General features: G+C 38.0%; 1 protein-coding gene across 4 annotated transcripts in view; it reads right to left on the bottom strand.

The window, feature by feature from the left end:
* Positions 1-7,135: 7,135 nt before the first annotated feature.
* myom2a (myomesin 2a) overlaps positions 7,136-18,365 on the bottom strand; it is a 60,901-nt gene continuing 49,671 nt past the window's right edge. For all 4 annotated transcript variants that reach the window (XM_035398084.1, XM_035398100.1, XM_035398092.1 and 1 more), the window contains 8 exons: positions 18,067-18,154; positions 17,925-17,963; positions 15,809-15,914; positions 14,155-14,318; positions 10,356-10,392; positions 9,600-9,622; positions 9,437-9,492; positions 7,136-8,151 (listed from right to left, as the gene is read on the bottom strand). In XM_035398084.1, the coding sequence (XP_035253975.1) occupies positions 7,651-8,151; positions 9,437-9,492; positions 9,600-9,622; positions 10,356-10,392; positions 14,155-14,318; positions 15,809-15,914; positions 17,925-17,963; positions 18,067-18,154 (1,014 nt within the window). In that variant the 3' untranslated portion in view covers positions 7,136-7,650. The remainder of the gene's footprint in view (positions 8,152-9,436; positions 9,493-9,599; positions 9,623-10,355; positions 10,393-14,154; positions 14,319-15,808; positions 15,915-17,924; positions 17,964-18,066; positions 18,155-18,365) is intronic.

The raw sequence follows: 18,365 nt of genomic DNA, 5'->3' as shown, positions 1-18,365 counted from the left end.
TAATTCCAAGACGTTGGCAGGCTATAACCAAAACTAGGCTACTGCGCCGCATAACATACAAGTTTGATTTTAAGTTATTATGAAAATAAATCGGTTTGCGGCTGGAGATTTTTAAACATGGCGGCTGAAAGTAAAAAAAATAACACTGCAAGTAGTCGACCAATCAGAAATTTTCAGTGCTTGCGCCCCACCCCAAAGGTTCCTGTACTTTTGGAAAGTACTACCCCCTGAGCAGGAAGCTTTTTGGGGGTAAAATAAAGCCCCCGGAACTAAATTTAGACCCTAGTTCCTGCGGTGGAAACGCACTGAGTTCCTCAAAAGGTTCCTAGTTCCGGGGTAAAGTTCCTGCGGTGGAAACACGGCTTTAGACCCTGTTTACGCTTGGTTTTAAAATGAGTCTTGGGCGATTGGATCACAAGTGGACAGCGCTAAATACAAGTGTAAACGGACCACCAAGACGCATTGTGATCCGATCACACAAACCACTTGCCGAGGTGGTCTGGGACGCATTAGACGACATATATTTTGTAGTGTAAACACTAATGCATCCTGATGCGTCCCCGACAAGGACGTAACAGGAAAATACGTCATCAATGCAGGAAGTGGTGGTTGTTTTGGTGACAGCGCACCAACGCTCAAAAAAATGGAGAGAAGCACTGATGTACGTGGTTGGAGTGCAAATGAAACCAGATGCCCGTACATGTATATTAGTTCTTGAATCATTCTTGTTTTCTTAGCTAGCCCGTGCAAAACAAATCTGGTGCTTGTCTGGCGACAGACTGACGTAATACCTGTGCGCGGGGCCCTTTGATCTTCGAGCGGAAGTGACGTAGGCAGTAATGAAATCTGAACACAGGTGGTCAGTTGGACACCTTGGAGACGCATGATGACACAGGTGTGAACGGCGACATGTCTCGGCTGTCCACTTGTGTTCGGATCACTGAAACGCATTTTAAAACCAAGTGTAAACAGGGTCTTATAGAGTATTGGGATGGCAGGTATGCCATCCAGCTAAGTTACACCTTGGCGGGGCATGCCCCATACCTACACAGCACTGAGAGTTTGGCACTTTTCAGGGTTCCCCACAGAAATAACCACATGAGCCACAGACTCTTAGCCCTTAAAAACATTAATTTCTGTACATTCTGACCCCATTTCAACAGACAGAATTCATGAACAACTTCACATGTCCATGCAATAAAGCCCCAAACTAGGGGGATTTTGTTTTTTCTCCTACTTATTCTTTTTCCTGCCAAATATGCTCCTAGCCCACAAAAAATATGTCACCCTATTGGACATTTTCCCGACACCAGCCAATCCTTAACCCACACCAGCCAATCAAAATCTCACATACACACGCAAAATGGACTTGTCTTTTTGCCCAAGAAAATTTCCAGTCTTGACAGCTAGTCAGTTTGTGGCTCAGTGGTAATGTCGTGGTTTATGGATTGTTCAGTCACAGGATCAAATCCTGCCTGAAGCAAATTTTTCATTTCTTAGACATGCTTATTTTTTCACTATTAATTGTCTATTACTTCTCAACTATTGCTTTTGCACCACATCTACCCCATCTTTCACCTAACGTACCCATCTACACGTTCAGTTAACCGGATACAATATAGCCAGGCCATATGAACACAACCGGAGCTCAACTGTGCTTACTGACTTGTCTTCTTTAAAACCACGAACATATTTGACCAAGAAAATTCATGCCTTGGACAGCTAGTTGATGGTGGTGCACTGCTAATGTCATTGACTGGGCAGCGTAAGGTTGGATGATTGAATCCTGCCTTGCCCCCAGGCAGATATTTTCATATCTGACACTAACATTTTCTTGCACTTATATTTGCTAACTAATAATTGTCTATTGCTTTTGAACTATTGCTTTTGCACTTATCAGAATATTCTATGCATGTGTCTACCAAAAGTCACTCATGGGCAGCCATATGCAGTTCATGACAGCACATTTATTGAGTTTCTTAAAAAGTTACACCAGCTGACCACTGTGGCGTTTCTACTAACTTTTTCTTAACTTGGCTACTGTAGAACACGTTCTTATCAGCGAACGCCATGTTTCTACGTTCATGTTACCTCACCCTGTTCTCTATCTACCCACATAAAAACAATCACTACATATGTACTGTCTGCAACACCCCATTAAAACATTCAATTTAAAAACATGACTCATTCATAATTATAACTACTAGTAGTAAACATGAGAAAAGTACAAATGCACAACAGTTTTCCCATACAATTTCACACATTACTTCAACAACTATATAAATTGGTATTAAATACTACCATCTGTTTTATATATTACGTTCAATAAGGAAACTCATCTCACTCATGGTCACTGTATTTTCTTTTCTGTGATCATGTCAAAATTCACCTACATACCCATTCTGCTAAAAACATTGTTTCAACTACTCAATTTCATAATTTGTCCTCATTTCTCTTGTACTATTGTTATTTTCTGATATGCAAATATTGCTGGGAAATATGACTGTGCTGCTATTCTTCTGTCAAGTGTTTTTGTTCTCCTTCTTGAATTTTCACGTAAGGTCAGTGATCTAGCTCAGGAAAACAGTGAAGAGGAGTCCTACCTACAGCTAAGCCTATCATAATGCCTTATAAACCTTAAAAACACTAAAGCCGTCTTTACACAGAGCATTAACCCTGGGGAATAGGTGGAGCAGAGCCGGGTCTGATTTCTGTGTAAAGATGTCAAGCCGGAGAAAAGGTGGATTAAACTAAGCCGGGTCTGACCCCCCTCATCACCTAGGAGAAAAGCCAGAGCTGACCCAGTGTTTGTTCTATGTAAAGTAGAGCCGAAGAATAGCTGGAGCAAGTGCCACGGTAACCATCTCGCGCGCCACTACAAGCGTTCCATAACAGCGCGTGGAAGTTGGGCTATCAGCGGGAAACTGGCAAAACAGTCACTTGGCATTAATTCAAGTTACGGAGAACCGTAATAAATTGGAGCTAGCTTGCGAATAATATTGTTAAGTTAATAGGTTGGCCAGCAGCGAGAGGGGGGACAGCGAGGGAGCTGTTGATAATTAGAAACGAAAATAAATAAATAAATAAATGAAAACACATTGTCGGGATGCTTCCTCATATGTTCGTTCAACATTGATGAAATCTCCTTTTTTTATTCTTCTTGTTCTTATTGCTAATTTAACACCCAGCTCAGCCTTATTCTCGAACAGTTTAGCTAGCAAAACCAGAAACATTAGGGGTAGCATTTTGCAAGGCAGTTGTTTCAAAAATATCATACAACAATCATGCACAAGAAAGACAATGTTTATTGTGCACGAGATACATAATTGCATGCGCCACAGCGAATCCCGCGGATTCTTATCTTCAGTGTAAAGACGTTCATACCAGGCAAAAGGTGGATAAAGAACGTCTGTAGAAATTGATCATCACTAATTCTACCCCGGGTCTACTACAGCATTTTAACCCGGCTCGGCAGTGTAAAGACGGCTTAAGAGTGCATCTCAACGAAATAACAGAAAACGAAGCAGGACAGAAGGGTACACAAGTTGCGACCTAGGGAACTAAAATTCAACAAGGTTGCTGATAATTTTGTCAATGAAGTCTCATTGGATGGCCGTCAAATGAATGAGTACACACACTGGGGACATTTCTGTTGCTTTTCTGATGGTGCAAGCCTCTTTTATACTTACGCCACCACACCCTTTATCACAGCCATTGTTTTACATATATACCAAGCAAAGCGTAAGTGCTAAATGGTACACCTTGATCAGACTGTACAAATTCACACAAGGATAGCCATAATCCACAACAGTTTCTTACAGGGTTACTTCACGTTTTTACACCTAGGTCCGCTCCGCTGCTTATCACGGCTCATGTCCTCAACTGGCCCCCAAAATATCTCGCTCTGCCTCCCAATCAAACCAGTGTACATCTGGGATTGCCTACGCTGTATGCGTGTTTGCATGTATGTATGTGTACGCATACTTCTCACAGTCTACATTTATATGCACTGCTGTTCTCACTTTCTTATAACAAACACTGCAAAAAGAAATTATCTCATAAAAAATGCATTTTCAATGTAAAAAAATGCTACTCACACATACAAAGCACTGTCTATAACTCCGACTGGCAAAATCTAGGCCTGCCATTAAAAATATTGATATCAAAATGACACTACAAACAATTTGCATACGTGAGATACACGCATCTCAAAGTTTTTTCGAACCTAGCGACATTTTGACATTTAAAAACACTCTTTAGTTTTAATCATAATGGTAGTTACGTTTGTGGAGTTAAGTATATATGTAAAGGCTGTATATTTTTTACAAAGCTTTTTTTCTTCTTTTTACTATGTTGTTTCTTACAAATGCAGTAAGTCTGAATATGAAATACCAAGATCATTATTTTCTGCAAATTTAAAACTGATTTCAACATCTATGTCATAATTCACATGTTACTACTGAGGTTTTCTAACAACACTAGACAATTGTTCAATTTTTCTTTATTTCTTTAATTAATTCCATTATGTTGCATGTAAAAGTGGTTTTGTCATTGGAACTTTTATTATGAAAATTTCACACAGCGTCACACAGCATTTAGTCAGTGGTTGCAGCTGTGGCATACAGATGCTAGTGCTATTGCAGCTGCAGATTAAAAGATTTGGCTTTAAATGAAAGCAGCAATTGACCTTTTTTTACCCAAGAGAGGTGGCTCGTCAATAACGTTAATCCAGCGACACTGAAGCAGAGACTGATAAGGGACTATTGTAGTTGTTTGAAAAACATAAGAGAAATGAAGGTGGCCATGAAACAAATTAGCTGTTACTTGTTTATGAGAGTTATTAGGGAGAGTGGGGCAAAATCTAACACAGGGTAAAATGTAACACAGACTTTTTAGGCGTGCATCGAGTTTGAATAACGTATTTCCGTTAAACATACAAAATTACCAGCTCTTTGTTTCCAGCAAACGGGCGGGAGAGGTCAATAAATATTTTGGAAGATATCGCCAAATGTCTGTTTTGGCTATGTGCAAGGGAATTTCTTTTACCACAAGTGTTATCTTGTGTTATCATGTTGGCTTGCTGGGATTGCTAGCCAGGCAAAAGTGATTAATCTATCTCTAGTGATATGTTCAGAATTGAGCCAAATACAAAAACCTTTCCCCGCTCTCTCAATTTCTTTGATGGCAGACCGTCTAATTTATGCTTCCAATTGCTCATTTGCAAAACAAAATGAACCTCCATATTTCAGGGTGAATGGAGATCTCAAAATGAAATGTAAGATCATTTCACTTGCTTTCTTACAAATTTTGCATACAGAACTTTTTCAACAATTGTTTCTATGGCGTTTTACATGAATGTTTAACACTAGAAAGGCTATGTTTTTATTGTTTCCTATTACCATCCAACATTACTGCATCAATTTCTGCGCCCAGTGACCTAATTTCATAAATATTATGGAACCATCTGTTGCAAAAATATTTTCTTGAAACGATGGACACAAATGAATCAGTTCCAACACTTGTATTTCAAAATTTCTAAATGTTTCGATAGCTGTTTTTTAATATAGGCTAAGGGAAAAATGTATCAAGGTGTATTACCGGTACACTAACGTGCAAAACACAACAAAACACAAAATGTAAAAAAGGACTGTAGGCTAATTGGAGACTCTAAATTGCCCAGAGGTATGATTGTGTGAGTGAATGGTATGTGTTCCCTGCAATAGTTTGGCGGCCTGTACAGGGTGTATTCCTGCCTCTCGGCCAATGCTCGCTGGACCACATGTGACCCTGCCTAGAACAAGCGGGTACAGATGCATAACGGATGGATGGATTTAATGTGTGTGCTGCTACAACGTCTGAACTATTGTAGCTACTGTAAACTATTGTAAACAATTACCATAGATTTGAGCTGCAAGTTGTATAATCACTTCCTGAACCAGATGAAGGCCTGAACATGCATTATCAAAACTTATGTGACTAAAAACTGAAATGGATGTTCTTAGCTCTGAACACCTGGGATTAGGGACATTCTTATATGGGCTGGCATCGTTACCCACAACAGACATGTTGTATGTTATGAAGGCAAGAAATAAAAACTGTGCTTGTCCTAATCATTCTGTTGTCATAAACAAGCACAAAACCGTCCAGACCCACGGCGCACCTGTACTAACTATATAGCTAGCTAGCTATGGCATGTCCTCACCTCTGTAATGTTATTTGTTGTCCTCGGTGTGTCCATACATCTGTATCGGTGGTTTTAGCTGTGTGTCCTTAGCTCCTACTGATGTGTGCAGGATAGCATCCATACGCGCTAACTAGGTTAACTAAAGTAGGCGGTCCGTACGCGCTAACTAGGTTAACTAAAGTAGGCAAAACGCGAACATGTTAGGGTTAGCTTAAGTAACGTTAGGCAATAAAGCTGTGCTTAAAAATGTCATGCCGTACCACCTGCATGTGCGTCCTACTAAACGTCCTACTAAACAAAGCACCACCTGAGCATGCGTCCCACAAAACAATCCCTCAAAGGTCGTCCATGAGTGAGTGAGTGAGTGACCACAATTTGCCATGCATAGCCCACGGTGGCAGTCCTGCCTGCTTGCCGTGGGTAAAAGAGATATGTGTAAAATGAATTAAAAAAAGAAACCAAGAATCTACTGAGACAGCATTTTGAGTTGGGCTAATTTTTCAAGTGTTCTTAAATATAGATCATGTGTCCTATTACATCTGATTCAACTGAAATTCAGAATATTAAATTGACCATATTTCGCATATTCATGACACGCTATTCTCAAAGAATTATAAATATTTAATTGTGTATTTCCATAAACACAATGAGATGCTAACATTAACCTTATCACTGCAAACTCCTCAATGTTGATGGCACCTGCTTTTTATGTGCCCCATCAAGGGGTAGACTCAGACTGCAGTTTAAATTGTAGAAACGGCTTTGACAGAAACTTTTTGACAGTGTTTGTGCTTTTATGCATACACTAAAAGGAGCAGTGAAAGGTGGTTAGAGTTCAGATACTGCTATACAGATCTCAGGTCACCATTGTTAAATAAAGTCAGGCCCATATCAGTACCTACATGTGACAGTAGCAGCAGAAATACCATTGCAAGGACGACACAGAGTAGGTGAATTCTAAGGCTTTTATTAACACACAGCAAGAAGGGGGCATAACAGAACAAGCGTGAAATATGACATATTTGGATCAGTGACAGGGCAAGCTGTACCTGCTCTAGGGTGCAGTGGGGTCCATTTAGATGGAAAATGAATGCCTTAAGACTTAATTGGTTAACTGATGGTATAGCTTCTAAAATATATGTCATAAACTAATAATAAACTCATTCATTTTTCACCAAAGTTCTTCAGTGGAGGGGGAGTCAGATTCATTATAAGTCTGATTTTTGGAAGCCATAATTTTTTTAAATAGGTGTTTTTTTACTGGTGCCAGTAACACAATACTGCATTAAACAAAATGTTGATTTTCTTTTTCTCTTCTCATGCTGTAAATCAGGTCAAAGAAAGTGGCAGTGCTTCCTTTGTGAAAAATGACAGATACTACCATTTGTTTAATAATTTTTGTGTTCAAACTCATGCTATAAATTCTTTTGTTTGTTGCTTGTGTTCTCACACATTTAAATATGCATTTACTTTTTTCTAGGGGGGGTAGGTGACTTCAGAATTCTGGGTGGGGTGGGTGATTTGGAGGGGCTGGGGGATTTTGCTCTGACAGGTGGAGTGGGTGATTTAGCACCAGTTGGGGGAGTTGGTGACTTTGCACCAACAGGTGGGGTGGGAGACTTTGCTCTGGAGGGGATCGGAGACTTGGCAGCTTGGGGTGGAGGGGCTGGGGATTTGGGGGCTGCAGCTGTCCTGCTCATCTGTCCAAGTTTGGGCTCTGGGATATCCTCGCCCTGCCTGTAGACACTTACAGTGATCTCCACAAACTCGCCGCCATATTTGTTCCGAACATTAATGCTGTACTTTCCGGAGTCCTCCGAGGTCACAGACTTGATCGTAAGACTGGCAAACTTGCCCGATTCAAATGAAATCAAGTTGTGGTCATCAGATGCCACTTCTTGTTCATTTTTGAACCAGGTCACCTCAGGGCTGGGGTCACCCCAAACTGTACAGGTCAGGCTCAGGGTCTACACAGAGCAGACATAGGGAGAGTTAATTCAGTTATTTAAAGTGTTTTCCTGTGTTGTTTATTTAACCAATGCATCTGGAAATTGTAACAATAAAAGTTATTAACATAACATAACATAAAATAATGACGAGAACAGTTCGTTCAGCCCAACAATGCTCACCATTTTCCTAACTAAATTAGTGCTCTGATTTCCTACAGACTAGATAGTATCTAACACTGTATCAAGCCTAGTCTTGAAAATCCCCAGAGTTTCTGCCTCTACTACGTGACCTGGCAGGCTATTCCACGCATTGACTACTCTCTGTGTGAAAAAATTCTTCCTAATGTCTATATGGAATCTACCTTTTGTTAATTTCCATTTATATCCCCTTGTTCTTCTAACAGAACTCAACCTGAATAATCTCTTGTAGTTCACTTTGTTGATCCCCTTTATGAATTTAAATGCCTCCATCAAATCACCTGAGTCTTCTTTTACTAAACTTGAAGAGATTAAGCATAATCTGTTTCCTCATAGCTTTTATCTTTCATACCAGGAATCAATTTTGTTGCTCTTCTTTGAACCTTTTCCAGAGCCTCTATATTTTTCTTGTAGTACGGTCCACAGAACTGCACACAAGTGTGGTCTAACAAATGTATTGTATATTATTATTATATTACTATGAATTACAGCCAAATATTTACTGTTGCAATCTTAATAGTATACATTTTATGTTTATGTCTTCAAATAGGCTGAGAGAGAGCAGTGGAACAAGTGCTTTTTTAAAAGTCTTGTGTTTTTCAATTGAACTCCATTGAAAATCTCCAGAAGACAGCTCACTGGCTTGTGCCATCAAATGGAGGAGGCTGACAGAATTTCATTATATATTATGTTAATTATACATATTTTCTGTCATGGTTCACCAGCAAATTTGAATCCAAAATCCTCCGTATTTCCCCCAGATTTCTAGTCATGTTCAATAGAATGACATTGATATGATGTATTTAAACAAGACAATGAAATGAGTCAGCTCTGGTATTCATTCAATAATGATTAATTAATATAATTACAATCATTAAGTACAAGTCTAGCAGCAAGGAGCAAGGTTTAGAATTGAAATATTTCCGGTTCAGATCCTGGTTGGGACACTATTGTTACACTGACACTTTATTAAAGTGCTAACTGAAATGTATGCTCATTATAGATAAATCTTCATTACTGTGGCTTTGTATGCAAGTGCAACAGTACAGATGATATTCGAGTCAAATGCATAATAAGTGAGATGCAGACCCAAACCAAATCTCACCTTCTTTTCCATAATAGTAACCACATCGGGCAGACCACCAACCACTCTGCCACGGTCTGAGGAATACAAAAGGAGAGAATTTAATATTTTCATCTAATCAATTGAATCAAACTCTGTTTGTCACAATGTCACAAACTGCGTTTGTGATAATGAATATACTCACTCTTTTCTGCAAATGCTGCGGCCCTGAAAAACAAGAAAAGGATGGAAGTGTTAGTGAAAGTGAAGTCAGTCACTGAAATGTTTTAAATTGTGAAAGATGGCCTGCCCTTTCATATAAGTAATAAATGGAGGATGATGAAGCAATAATTTATCAGAAGCCATACCCTTGATAATATGCTTAAAAACTAAGAAAGTTATAACATGGGGCATAACATGAATACAGGAATCAATGAATCTTAGTTTGAAAGCTGGGGGACATTGAAATGAGAAAAAATCCAGCAATAAGTACAGCTACATATGGAATACATAGATAAACAGAAAATGGGATAGCTGGTATAAAAAAGCTAAGCCAAGAAATGGGGAAGGGGGGGGGGGGGGTGGGTTATATTTGTAATAATTATGAGAGAGCTCTGTCTCTTAAAAAAGATATCGTGACATATGAAAAATGGAAACATTTAAGGATGGATACATTGGTTTAAACAATCAAGTAAAACATGCATGGGTGTATAATTAATGATTTTTATGGTGAACCAATTAAATATGAATTTTTAATTTTCTAAAAAGGTTTCAGATTGTGTGAAGCTTGTGAAAAAGAAATGCAAAAAACAAGAGTATTGTATTTAGTTTGTCTTGTAGACTAACCAACTTATATATATATATATATATATATATATATACTTTCGTGTACATCAATCTCCCCTGTGAACTGTGTACTCAGTGCATTGCGTCTTTATTTAAAATGCAATAATGGTCTTACTTAAGTCTCTGGAATTCTGCATAGGCCTCAGTATACGCTGGAATACAAAGACAAAATGTTATATGCATATTGCCACATTGTTTTAGGTAAAAGTATCAACCAGCTAATCTGAGAAATACAATTTCAATTTAATGTGTCCATGTTGGTTGTTCAAGTTCTCATCTTGTCAGTGGCACTAGTTAACCCAATGTCTACTAGAAAACCAGAGATTCATTTATCTCCAATGAACACACATGTTTAATTAGATTCCCCAAAAAGCCGTCAAATTTATTTCTCCTCCATTCCATGAATATGACACAACATGACTGGTCAGTACTTCCAGTTCTAGACTGCTGTGATTTGGGGGAGGGGGGGGTCACAGTCATAGATTTTGGGGGGAAACCTTTTATTCAGGGCACAGTTTGCACCGTCCATGGTCTACTAGGTTATTTGCTTTTACTGAACTCACCAGTGCGTTCTTGCTTCTTAACAATGTAGTAACTTGATTTTGACACACTTAATGTTTTGGCTATGGCTGATTTGTTTATTTTCAGCGTCACTGATGCAGGAGTACAATGCAAGTATGCATTTCACCTCCAGAGCAATGAAAAGACCGGACATAAAAGCATTAGCTATTGAATTTTCAATTTTAGACATTTGGCTGACTGAAAACAGCAGTTTGTCTTGTTCTAGCTGTGTCCATGTTCACCAGCCAAACATCCAAAAGCCGAAGAAAAATGCTTTGTTTTAACTCACCTGATCAGCTGAATTTGCTAGTTGACTGTCCATTTGTTTAAGTTTTCACAACTTGCTTTGTATATATTAACCAGATTGCTGACTGACTATGACTACTGATTAACATTAGCTACCTTAGAGAGACAAATGATCTAATGTTAGCCATTACAACCGCTAGCTAACAAAGAAAATGACACCACGTTGCATCTGTTCACACACTTTTTAAATATGATAGCTATAAGAATGTGACTGCAGTATGAAAGGGTGGGTGTGTTTTAGCTGGTGTGGTTCAGAATACTGTCTAAATTAAATTAGTTTTTCTTACTTTTTTATTTGAGATGACAGTGGGTCTAACCTACCTTATCAATTTAATCCGTAGTTGCAACTCTTTTGCATTAGATGGAAATGTATAATAATGACAGGACTGTACAGAATGAAGTTGACAATCTGCCACAAAACACAGCACCATCTTTGCAACTTAGCTAATAAATGTTAATAATTACAATGATGATGTACAAAATGTAATGTTGGTTAACTGTCACGTTAAAAAACAGGCAGAATTATAGGCCTGTCTCTTGCTGACCACCCCCATAGTCCAGCATTTTCCGATCAGTGACGTTGTGCGAACGTAACATTCATGTAGTTTGTCAGTAAAAAAATTTGCCAACAGGCTTGTACCTTTACTTAAATGATTATAAATTTACAGTTGCTTTCATAAAGTAGATAGTTCTTATAGTAAAGTTATGGAACCGAGAAGCTGGTATGATACCTTGTTTTGTTATATATGTCAGTAGCATAAAAGTCAATAGGCAAATGAATAGGAAAATTTATCTTCCAGAATGCATTGCGCAGAGCAGTAATGTGTCAATCTATTCTGTTTTTTCAGCCACTTGATGGCCTGCTTTACAGGCACTGACACTTCTCATGTTGAGTGACAACCACAACAGTCTCCAAATGCAAATTCCATGCCCAGAATCAAGTCTGGATCTTTTGTTAGCTTTCCTGTGCATGAACTAATGATGCAACAATACACATAAAAACCTGAGCAGCCAACTGTCCAATGACTTTTGGTCCCCCAAAATTAGGGGACTATGTATAAAAAGGGTCGGAATTTCTAAACAGATCACCCAATATGGATGTAAAAAAACCCTTTAAATTAATTCTGACAGTCGCTACTTTAACCTCACATCCATTTCAAATCCACTGTCCATTTTTCTTTGAGACTTTTCCCACCACCTTCTCTCCTCTTTGCTGATTATTGTTAATGATGAGCTACAGTATATACACACACTACGTGGCTGAAAGTATGTGGACATCTGACATCTCATCCAGAATTATGGGCATTAATATGGAGTTGGTCCACCCTTTGCTGCTATAACAACCCTCCGCTCTTTTGGGAAGGCTTTATACTAGAGGTTGGAGCATTGTTGCAGGGATTTGGTTCCATTCAGCCAGAAGAGCATTAGTGAGGTTGTACACTGATTGGATGATTAGGCCTGGCTTGCAGTTGGGTTTCCAATAGATCCCAAAGGTGTTGAATGGGGTTGAGGTTAGAGCTCTGTGCAGGCCAGTCAAGTTCCTCCATATTGTTCTCGACAAAACCATTTATATATTGGCACTGTGTGCCAGGGGACATTGTCATGCTGAAACAGGAAAGGGCCTTCCCCAAACTGTAGGGGAAGCACACAATAATCTAGAATGTGATTGTATGCTGTAGCATCTGCCTTCACTGGAACTAAGAGGCTTTGCCCAAACCATGAAAAACAGCCCCAGACCAAGGGGTGTCCAAATACTTTTGGTCATGTAGTATATGTTTAACTTTTTCTTATCACACTTATGGACTAAGTACTATACAGCATGCAACTGCATACAGGTTTTCCTGTTAAACAAAGGTATCACATTGAGCATCCACTTGTAACATTTCCAGTAATTTTCTGTTCTCAAAAGAATAAATGATAACATGAAAATATAAAACACAACTTCATATTAATGGTAAATAATAACTAATGTTGACAATTCCAAGTATTTTCGTGGAGGTTTTCCCCCGAGTATGTCATAGTGACATAGTGACAGCGTAGCAGTAGGAAGCAGGCCAAATAAGCAGCACACTCTCTTGTTGCTCAATGGAAAACAAAATATTGATCTCTAATGCCACCCACTACTGTCAACAGGGTAACAAGAACCATAGAGCACAATTTAATATTACAGGCAAATAATAATAAAATTAAATATTTGCAAAAGTTTCTCCATATGTTCAAAGACTCGAAAGCATGACACACTGAATGCAAGATGGCAGCACGGTGGAATGGCAGTTCATAAAACTGGATATACAGCACTGTCAATCATTGAAAGCTGCTAGACTGAACTTCAGGACAGCAGGAAATTAAGCAGCAAGCACTAGCAAACAAAGTCAATGTCTAAAAAGTTTTTTTTGTATATTTTCACTTGTGTTTTTATATCTAGTTAAATTATTCTATTTATTATTTTTAAATTTTTATGATTGACTAAGTCTCCTGAACAGAGAAAGATTAGGAACTAAGGTAGGAATATTAACTTGAAAAAAGTGTAGTATTTTCTTCCAGGGGTGGATCAAAATAAATGATCATTCGAAGTTAATGGTCAAAGTTTGCAGAGAAAAAATTTGAGGAAGCAATTTCCCCCACACACCCTAACTCAGGCCCTGCTGGTCAATTAATTATTATTTTTTCCATCCAAATCCATTAAAGAGTGATGATTTAAAATCAAGGTTGCATATTTCAAAATAATATATCATCTGTATGAAAAATGTCTGTTATAAGCAATTGTATTTGTTATTTTACCTTGTATATGAAATGGTCACAGATATGTAGAACAAATACTATGCATGGCAGGCACATAAAAGATAGATACATGTACAATACACATATAGTCACATAATGTAATTCCCCAGTATAAGACAGGTGAAGTCAGTAAATATCTATATTTAAATTAATAAAAATTGGAGCAGTTTATCAATTATTGAACTAGGCATTCTGGTTTAAGTTGAGAGTGTTTGTCAATATTATATAGTGACTTTGAGTGTGTTCTTTTTCAAAATGACACTTACCTTGTCCAGAAAGATCAAAGGTGCGAGTGTGGGACATTTTGGCATCCAGGATCTCAATGGCATAATGACCCTTGTCTTTATCAGTGGGCTCACAGATCTGCATCCAGGCCATCTCCGAGGTGCCCCCAATCCTCAACTTCTCAGATGAAGAGATCTTGCTTTCCCTGGATATTTGGGGAAAAATAAAATAAAAATATATATATATATATATATTTGGGACTGATGCTTTTCAGCGCCCAGGAAATAAAAAAGAATCTCCTGACAAATTCAAACCTATTGTGAAAGAATGAAAATATGTGATTTATCCTGCCTTGTAGCCAAAACTAAGCAGGGATGAGCTCAGTTAGTAATTTGGTAGAAGTTCTGGGAAACTTTCTGCTTGAGTGGTGTTGGTGGTCCAGCAGGAGGCAGTTCTATGGAGAGAGATTAGTCTCCATATTATTTACATTATTGACTTGATGTCTCCCAATATGCCGATCCATTAAGTTATTGTGCTATTTGGACAAGACGGTAATATTTTGTGGACGAATCAGGGACAGTTTGCGTCACTACTGAGTCACTGTATCTCACACGCTTAGTGGACAACTGGGCTTCATGTCCCTACTGCGCAGTCTCAGGATCCAATTTGTAAAACATGGCGGCGCTCATTAACTACATTTCCCAGGCTTCAAAATGCTTTTAACCAAGCCCATCGAGAGTCAATAGGTGACATCACAGTAACTTTGTCCATATTTTTCTACAGTCTATGTCCAGGACCAGTATAGCACAAGCCCTACACCACAGAAAAAGACAGCCAGTTAAATGTGTGTGGATCGGAGCAGACGAACTGCATGAGAATTGCCCCATATCAAAAAAATATAAATGCACACATGTCTCTCGATTGGTTTTCATATCCAAAATATGAGGTATCTGTGCAAAAGTGAAAATATGTATTCACAAATATGTATGTATTTGTAAAAATCAGTGCATATTCATTTAAATGTGAATTTATAAGACAAGTTGAGATTTATTTGTGAATAGTGAAACACATTTGTGACTCGTCTCTTATTTATGGATCATGATACAAAAATTTGTTAATATTATTGAGACTAATCTCTCTCCATAGCATTCAGCACCAAACTGAAAAAAGAAAGCTCTCCAGGGAAGTCACAGAGATTGTAGGTAGACAGCATTTTTCAGATGCCATGATAAACCTAAGGCCTGACTTGCCGAGGTCATTTAAGATCCTATGTCACCTATTGGGAGCAGAGGGCTCCCTGGAGTTCTGGCAAAAGCCTTGTCATAGCTTTCTCAGCATAACAACCAAATTATCCCGCCAGCTTGATTGGCTGAATAATTTCCTCCCTCTCCACCTCAGTAGATGTGTTGTAAGTGAGCAAAATGAAAATCAACAAGGTGGGTGCTACACATTAGTGGTGCTTGAGGTCAGCTTCTCCTGCTTCAAGTGTTTTGAGACTGTGGAGCCATAAATTCTTTATTATTAATATTATTTTTTCCCATATACTATTGTTCAGGCCAAAGTGACATAATATAATAACTGTTATAAATAATACATTTGTGTTATACAAAGTTTAGTATAATGTACTGCTGGGTTTTCATTTGAACAGGAGTTCACATAAGCACTAGTCTTCATAAAAATGAAACATTTGCATACTTGTGGAACCAATGAGTTCTCATTTCTTCTGTGTAGTACTTCATGTAGCACTGCAGTCGGATACCCTCTGGTGTGCACTGAAGCTTAAGTTCAGATGCAGAGGATCCTAGAAAAAGAAAGCATGACCTTCCATAAGAATGTGATATATTCTGTCATAATGGCAGAAATAAGTAGTGCAATTAGGGGAGCACAAAATATGTACCAAGGATCAAAAGGAGTCATTTAAAGTATGGCTACTAATGCATAACATCGAAGATGTTCTGGCCGACACCAGACATCGTACTCACAATTCCAGGACAAAAAGTGAAAAATAAAGCCAATGGCATGCTGTTTTATTTCTTGAAAATAACAGGAAATAATAGTAAAAATAGTGTTTGGAAAATAAAATGCAATATTTAGTCAGGTCTGGTGCTACACTATAATAGCTCTCATAATATGGAAAATTGTTTGTACCAGTGACAGAGCACATTTTAAAGACCCAAGGCAAACACACAAAAGACATTTACACAAATCTACTGGGAAACACTTTCTTTCAATGGCTCTTTAAAAAAGCTTCATCAGCATTCATTTTAAATGCTTATGGGTATAATCACAACAATTCATAAGGTGTGTAATATCACCATTGATGCAGAAAGTAAGATTATCGTGATATACCCAGACACATACACGTGTTTATTAACATAAGCATTTATGAATGCCTATGTAGTGCTTATAAATAGGACCACCGCTTTGCTTTCCCCATATGACCTGTAGGGATTTAAACTTGTAAAGGCACTCCAATGGCACATTCATGTGACTAATCTTACAATTGAATTGCTAATTGAGATGTTTTTTGAGAAAACAATTAGTTAGCCTCATATCGGGAGAGTTAGAGGAAGGAAAGTGAACACTCGCCCCCAACTCACCCCCATCCCCTTGCCCCTCCCTTCTCCTCCCTCCTCTCCACCGCTGCTCCACACCCATTACTGCATTTTTCAACTACTTACTGTAGGTAGGTGGGGACTGGCTAGAAATTAGGGTTTCACACCCTTTAAAGAAATATTTCCAAACCTTACTCAAAAGAAAAACAATACTTGGCCATGATAACAAACTCATTTGATGCAGAATAATGTGTGTCTTCCTACAGACAAATTTTCCCAAAGTATTGTGAATCAGTGATAAAACAGACTGTTGAAAAAACTGGCCATGATAAAATATAATCACAACGTTTTCAATAAAACTTTATACATGACATTCACCATTTTTATTTTCATTTATTTCCTCTTTAATTTTAATTTACCTCAGTTGCAAACTTATTACTAATACAAACACAAACCTTTTTGTGCATGTTAAATGCTATATAACTGCTCTCATTTCTAACGCTTTCCCACAGCTCCAAACAAAACATGACCCTATATACTGCAACCTGTCCAATAATAAGTACTGGAACTGAATTTAACAAGCTTGTAAACATCACCATAAATCATCATCTGTGCTTAATTAGTGACAAATACTTTATCAACTTTGATAAGTGAGGTGTTGAAAATGGGATAATTGTTTGAGAACTGGCTTGAAAAGAGGCTATCTTTACCTCTAGCTGGCAGAGGATTGAAGTACCTTGCAAGAAAACAAGGGGAAACAAACTGGTGGCCCTAATTATGAAGGTAATATGTAGTGCTTATTAAGGAGTTAAACTTTTATGAAGGTCAAGTCACAGAAAGTATTGCCACATATTGTTTACAAATTAGCGAACATAATGCTATATAATGGCATTGGTTAAATTCTAATTACGTTTTGAATAAAATATCAGTAAACAACCAGTAAAACAAAATTAGTACAATCACTCATACCTATAATTGCATTTAATAATGCAATCAGCAGTCATACATGAGAGTTGATGTGATTTGAATTTTAAGATTATTTTATACTGCAAGTTCTTGCAAGTAGGACTTCTGCCCTTTTTGGGCAGATTTGGCTATGATTTGCGTAGCCTAATTAGAAAAATTGGTACGGTGACAATATTGTGTGAAATGGACTTTCATTTGGGAAAAAGGCTAATGTTAAAATGAGATCCAAACATGGATGCAAAGTGATACATTTTCTGTACACCTTAATGAACTTGGAATGGAATACATACCCGCAATATGGGCAATGGCATTGATGATATCTTCAAACACTGTAACAAACAGAAGTCAATTAATTTGTTTGGTGTAATTCACGTATTATCTACAAATGAACATCCAGCATCAGTGTGTTTGAGCACTACACTGTGGCAATACCTTGGCCTGAAATGTCAAAAATAGATACATCTTTTCCTCTGTCATCACCAAGTGTAGCTTTGTAAATACCCTGGTCTTTCCTGGAGAACTACATTAAAACAAAGAAAAAAGCATATTAACATAGAGTGTAGAAACATAACAATTATATATAACTGCCAGTGGCAGCTGGTCAGAGGAGGCAATGCTTGCTTATGTTTGGAAGGGCAGCAAGAAAAAAAATAAACCTTGTTTATTAATTTGTATACCCATTATTACCACTTAATTTCATGTTTTAAGAGGGTTTCTGATGATTTCTGCTC

This window comes from Anguilla anguilla, chromosome 2 (assembly GCF_013347855.1).
Source record: "Anguilla anguilla isolate fAngAng1 chromosome 2, fAngAng1.pri, whole genome shotgun sequence".
Taxonomy (NCBI): Eukaryota; Metazoa; Chordata; class Actinopteri; order Anguilliformes; family Anguillidae; genus Anguilla; species Anguilla anguilla.
Note: the sequence above shows the minus strand (reverse complement) of the source record. Positions and strands in the feature narration are given on the sequence as shown.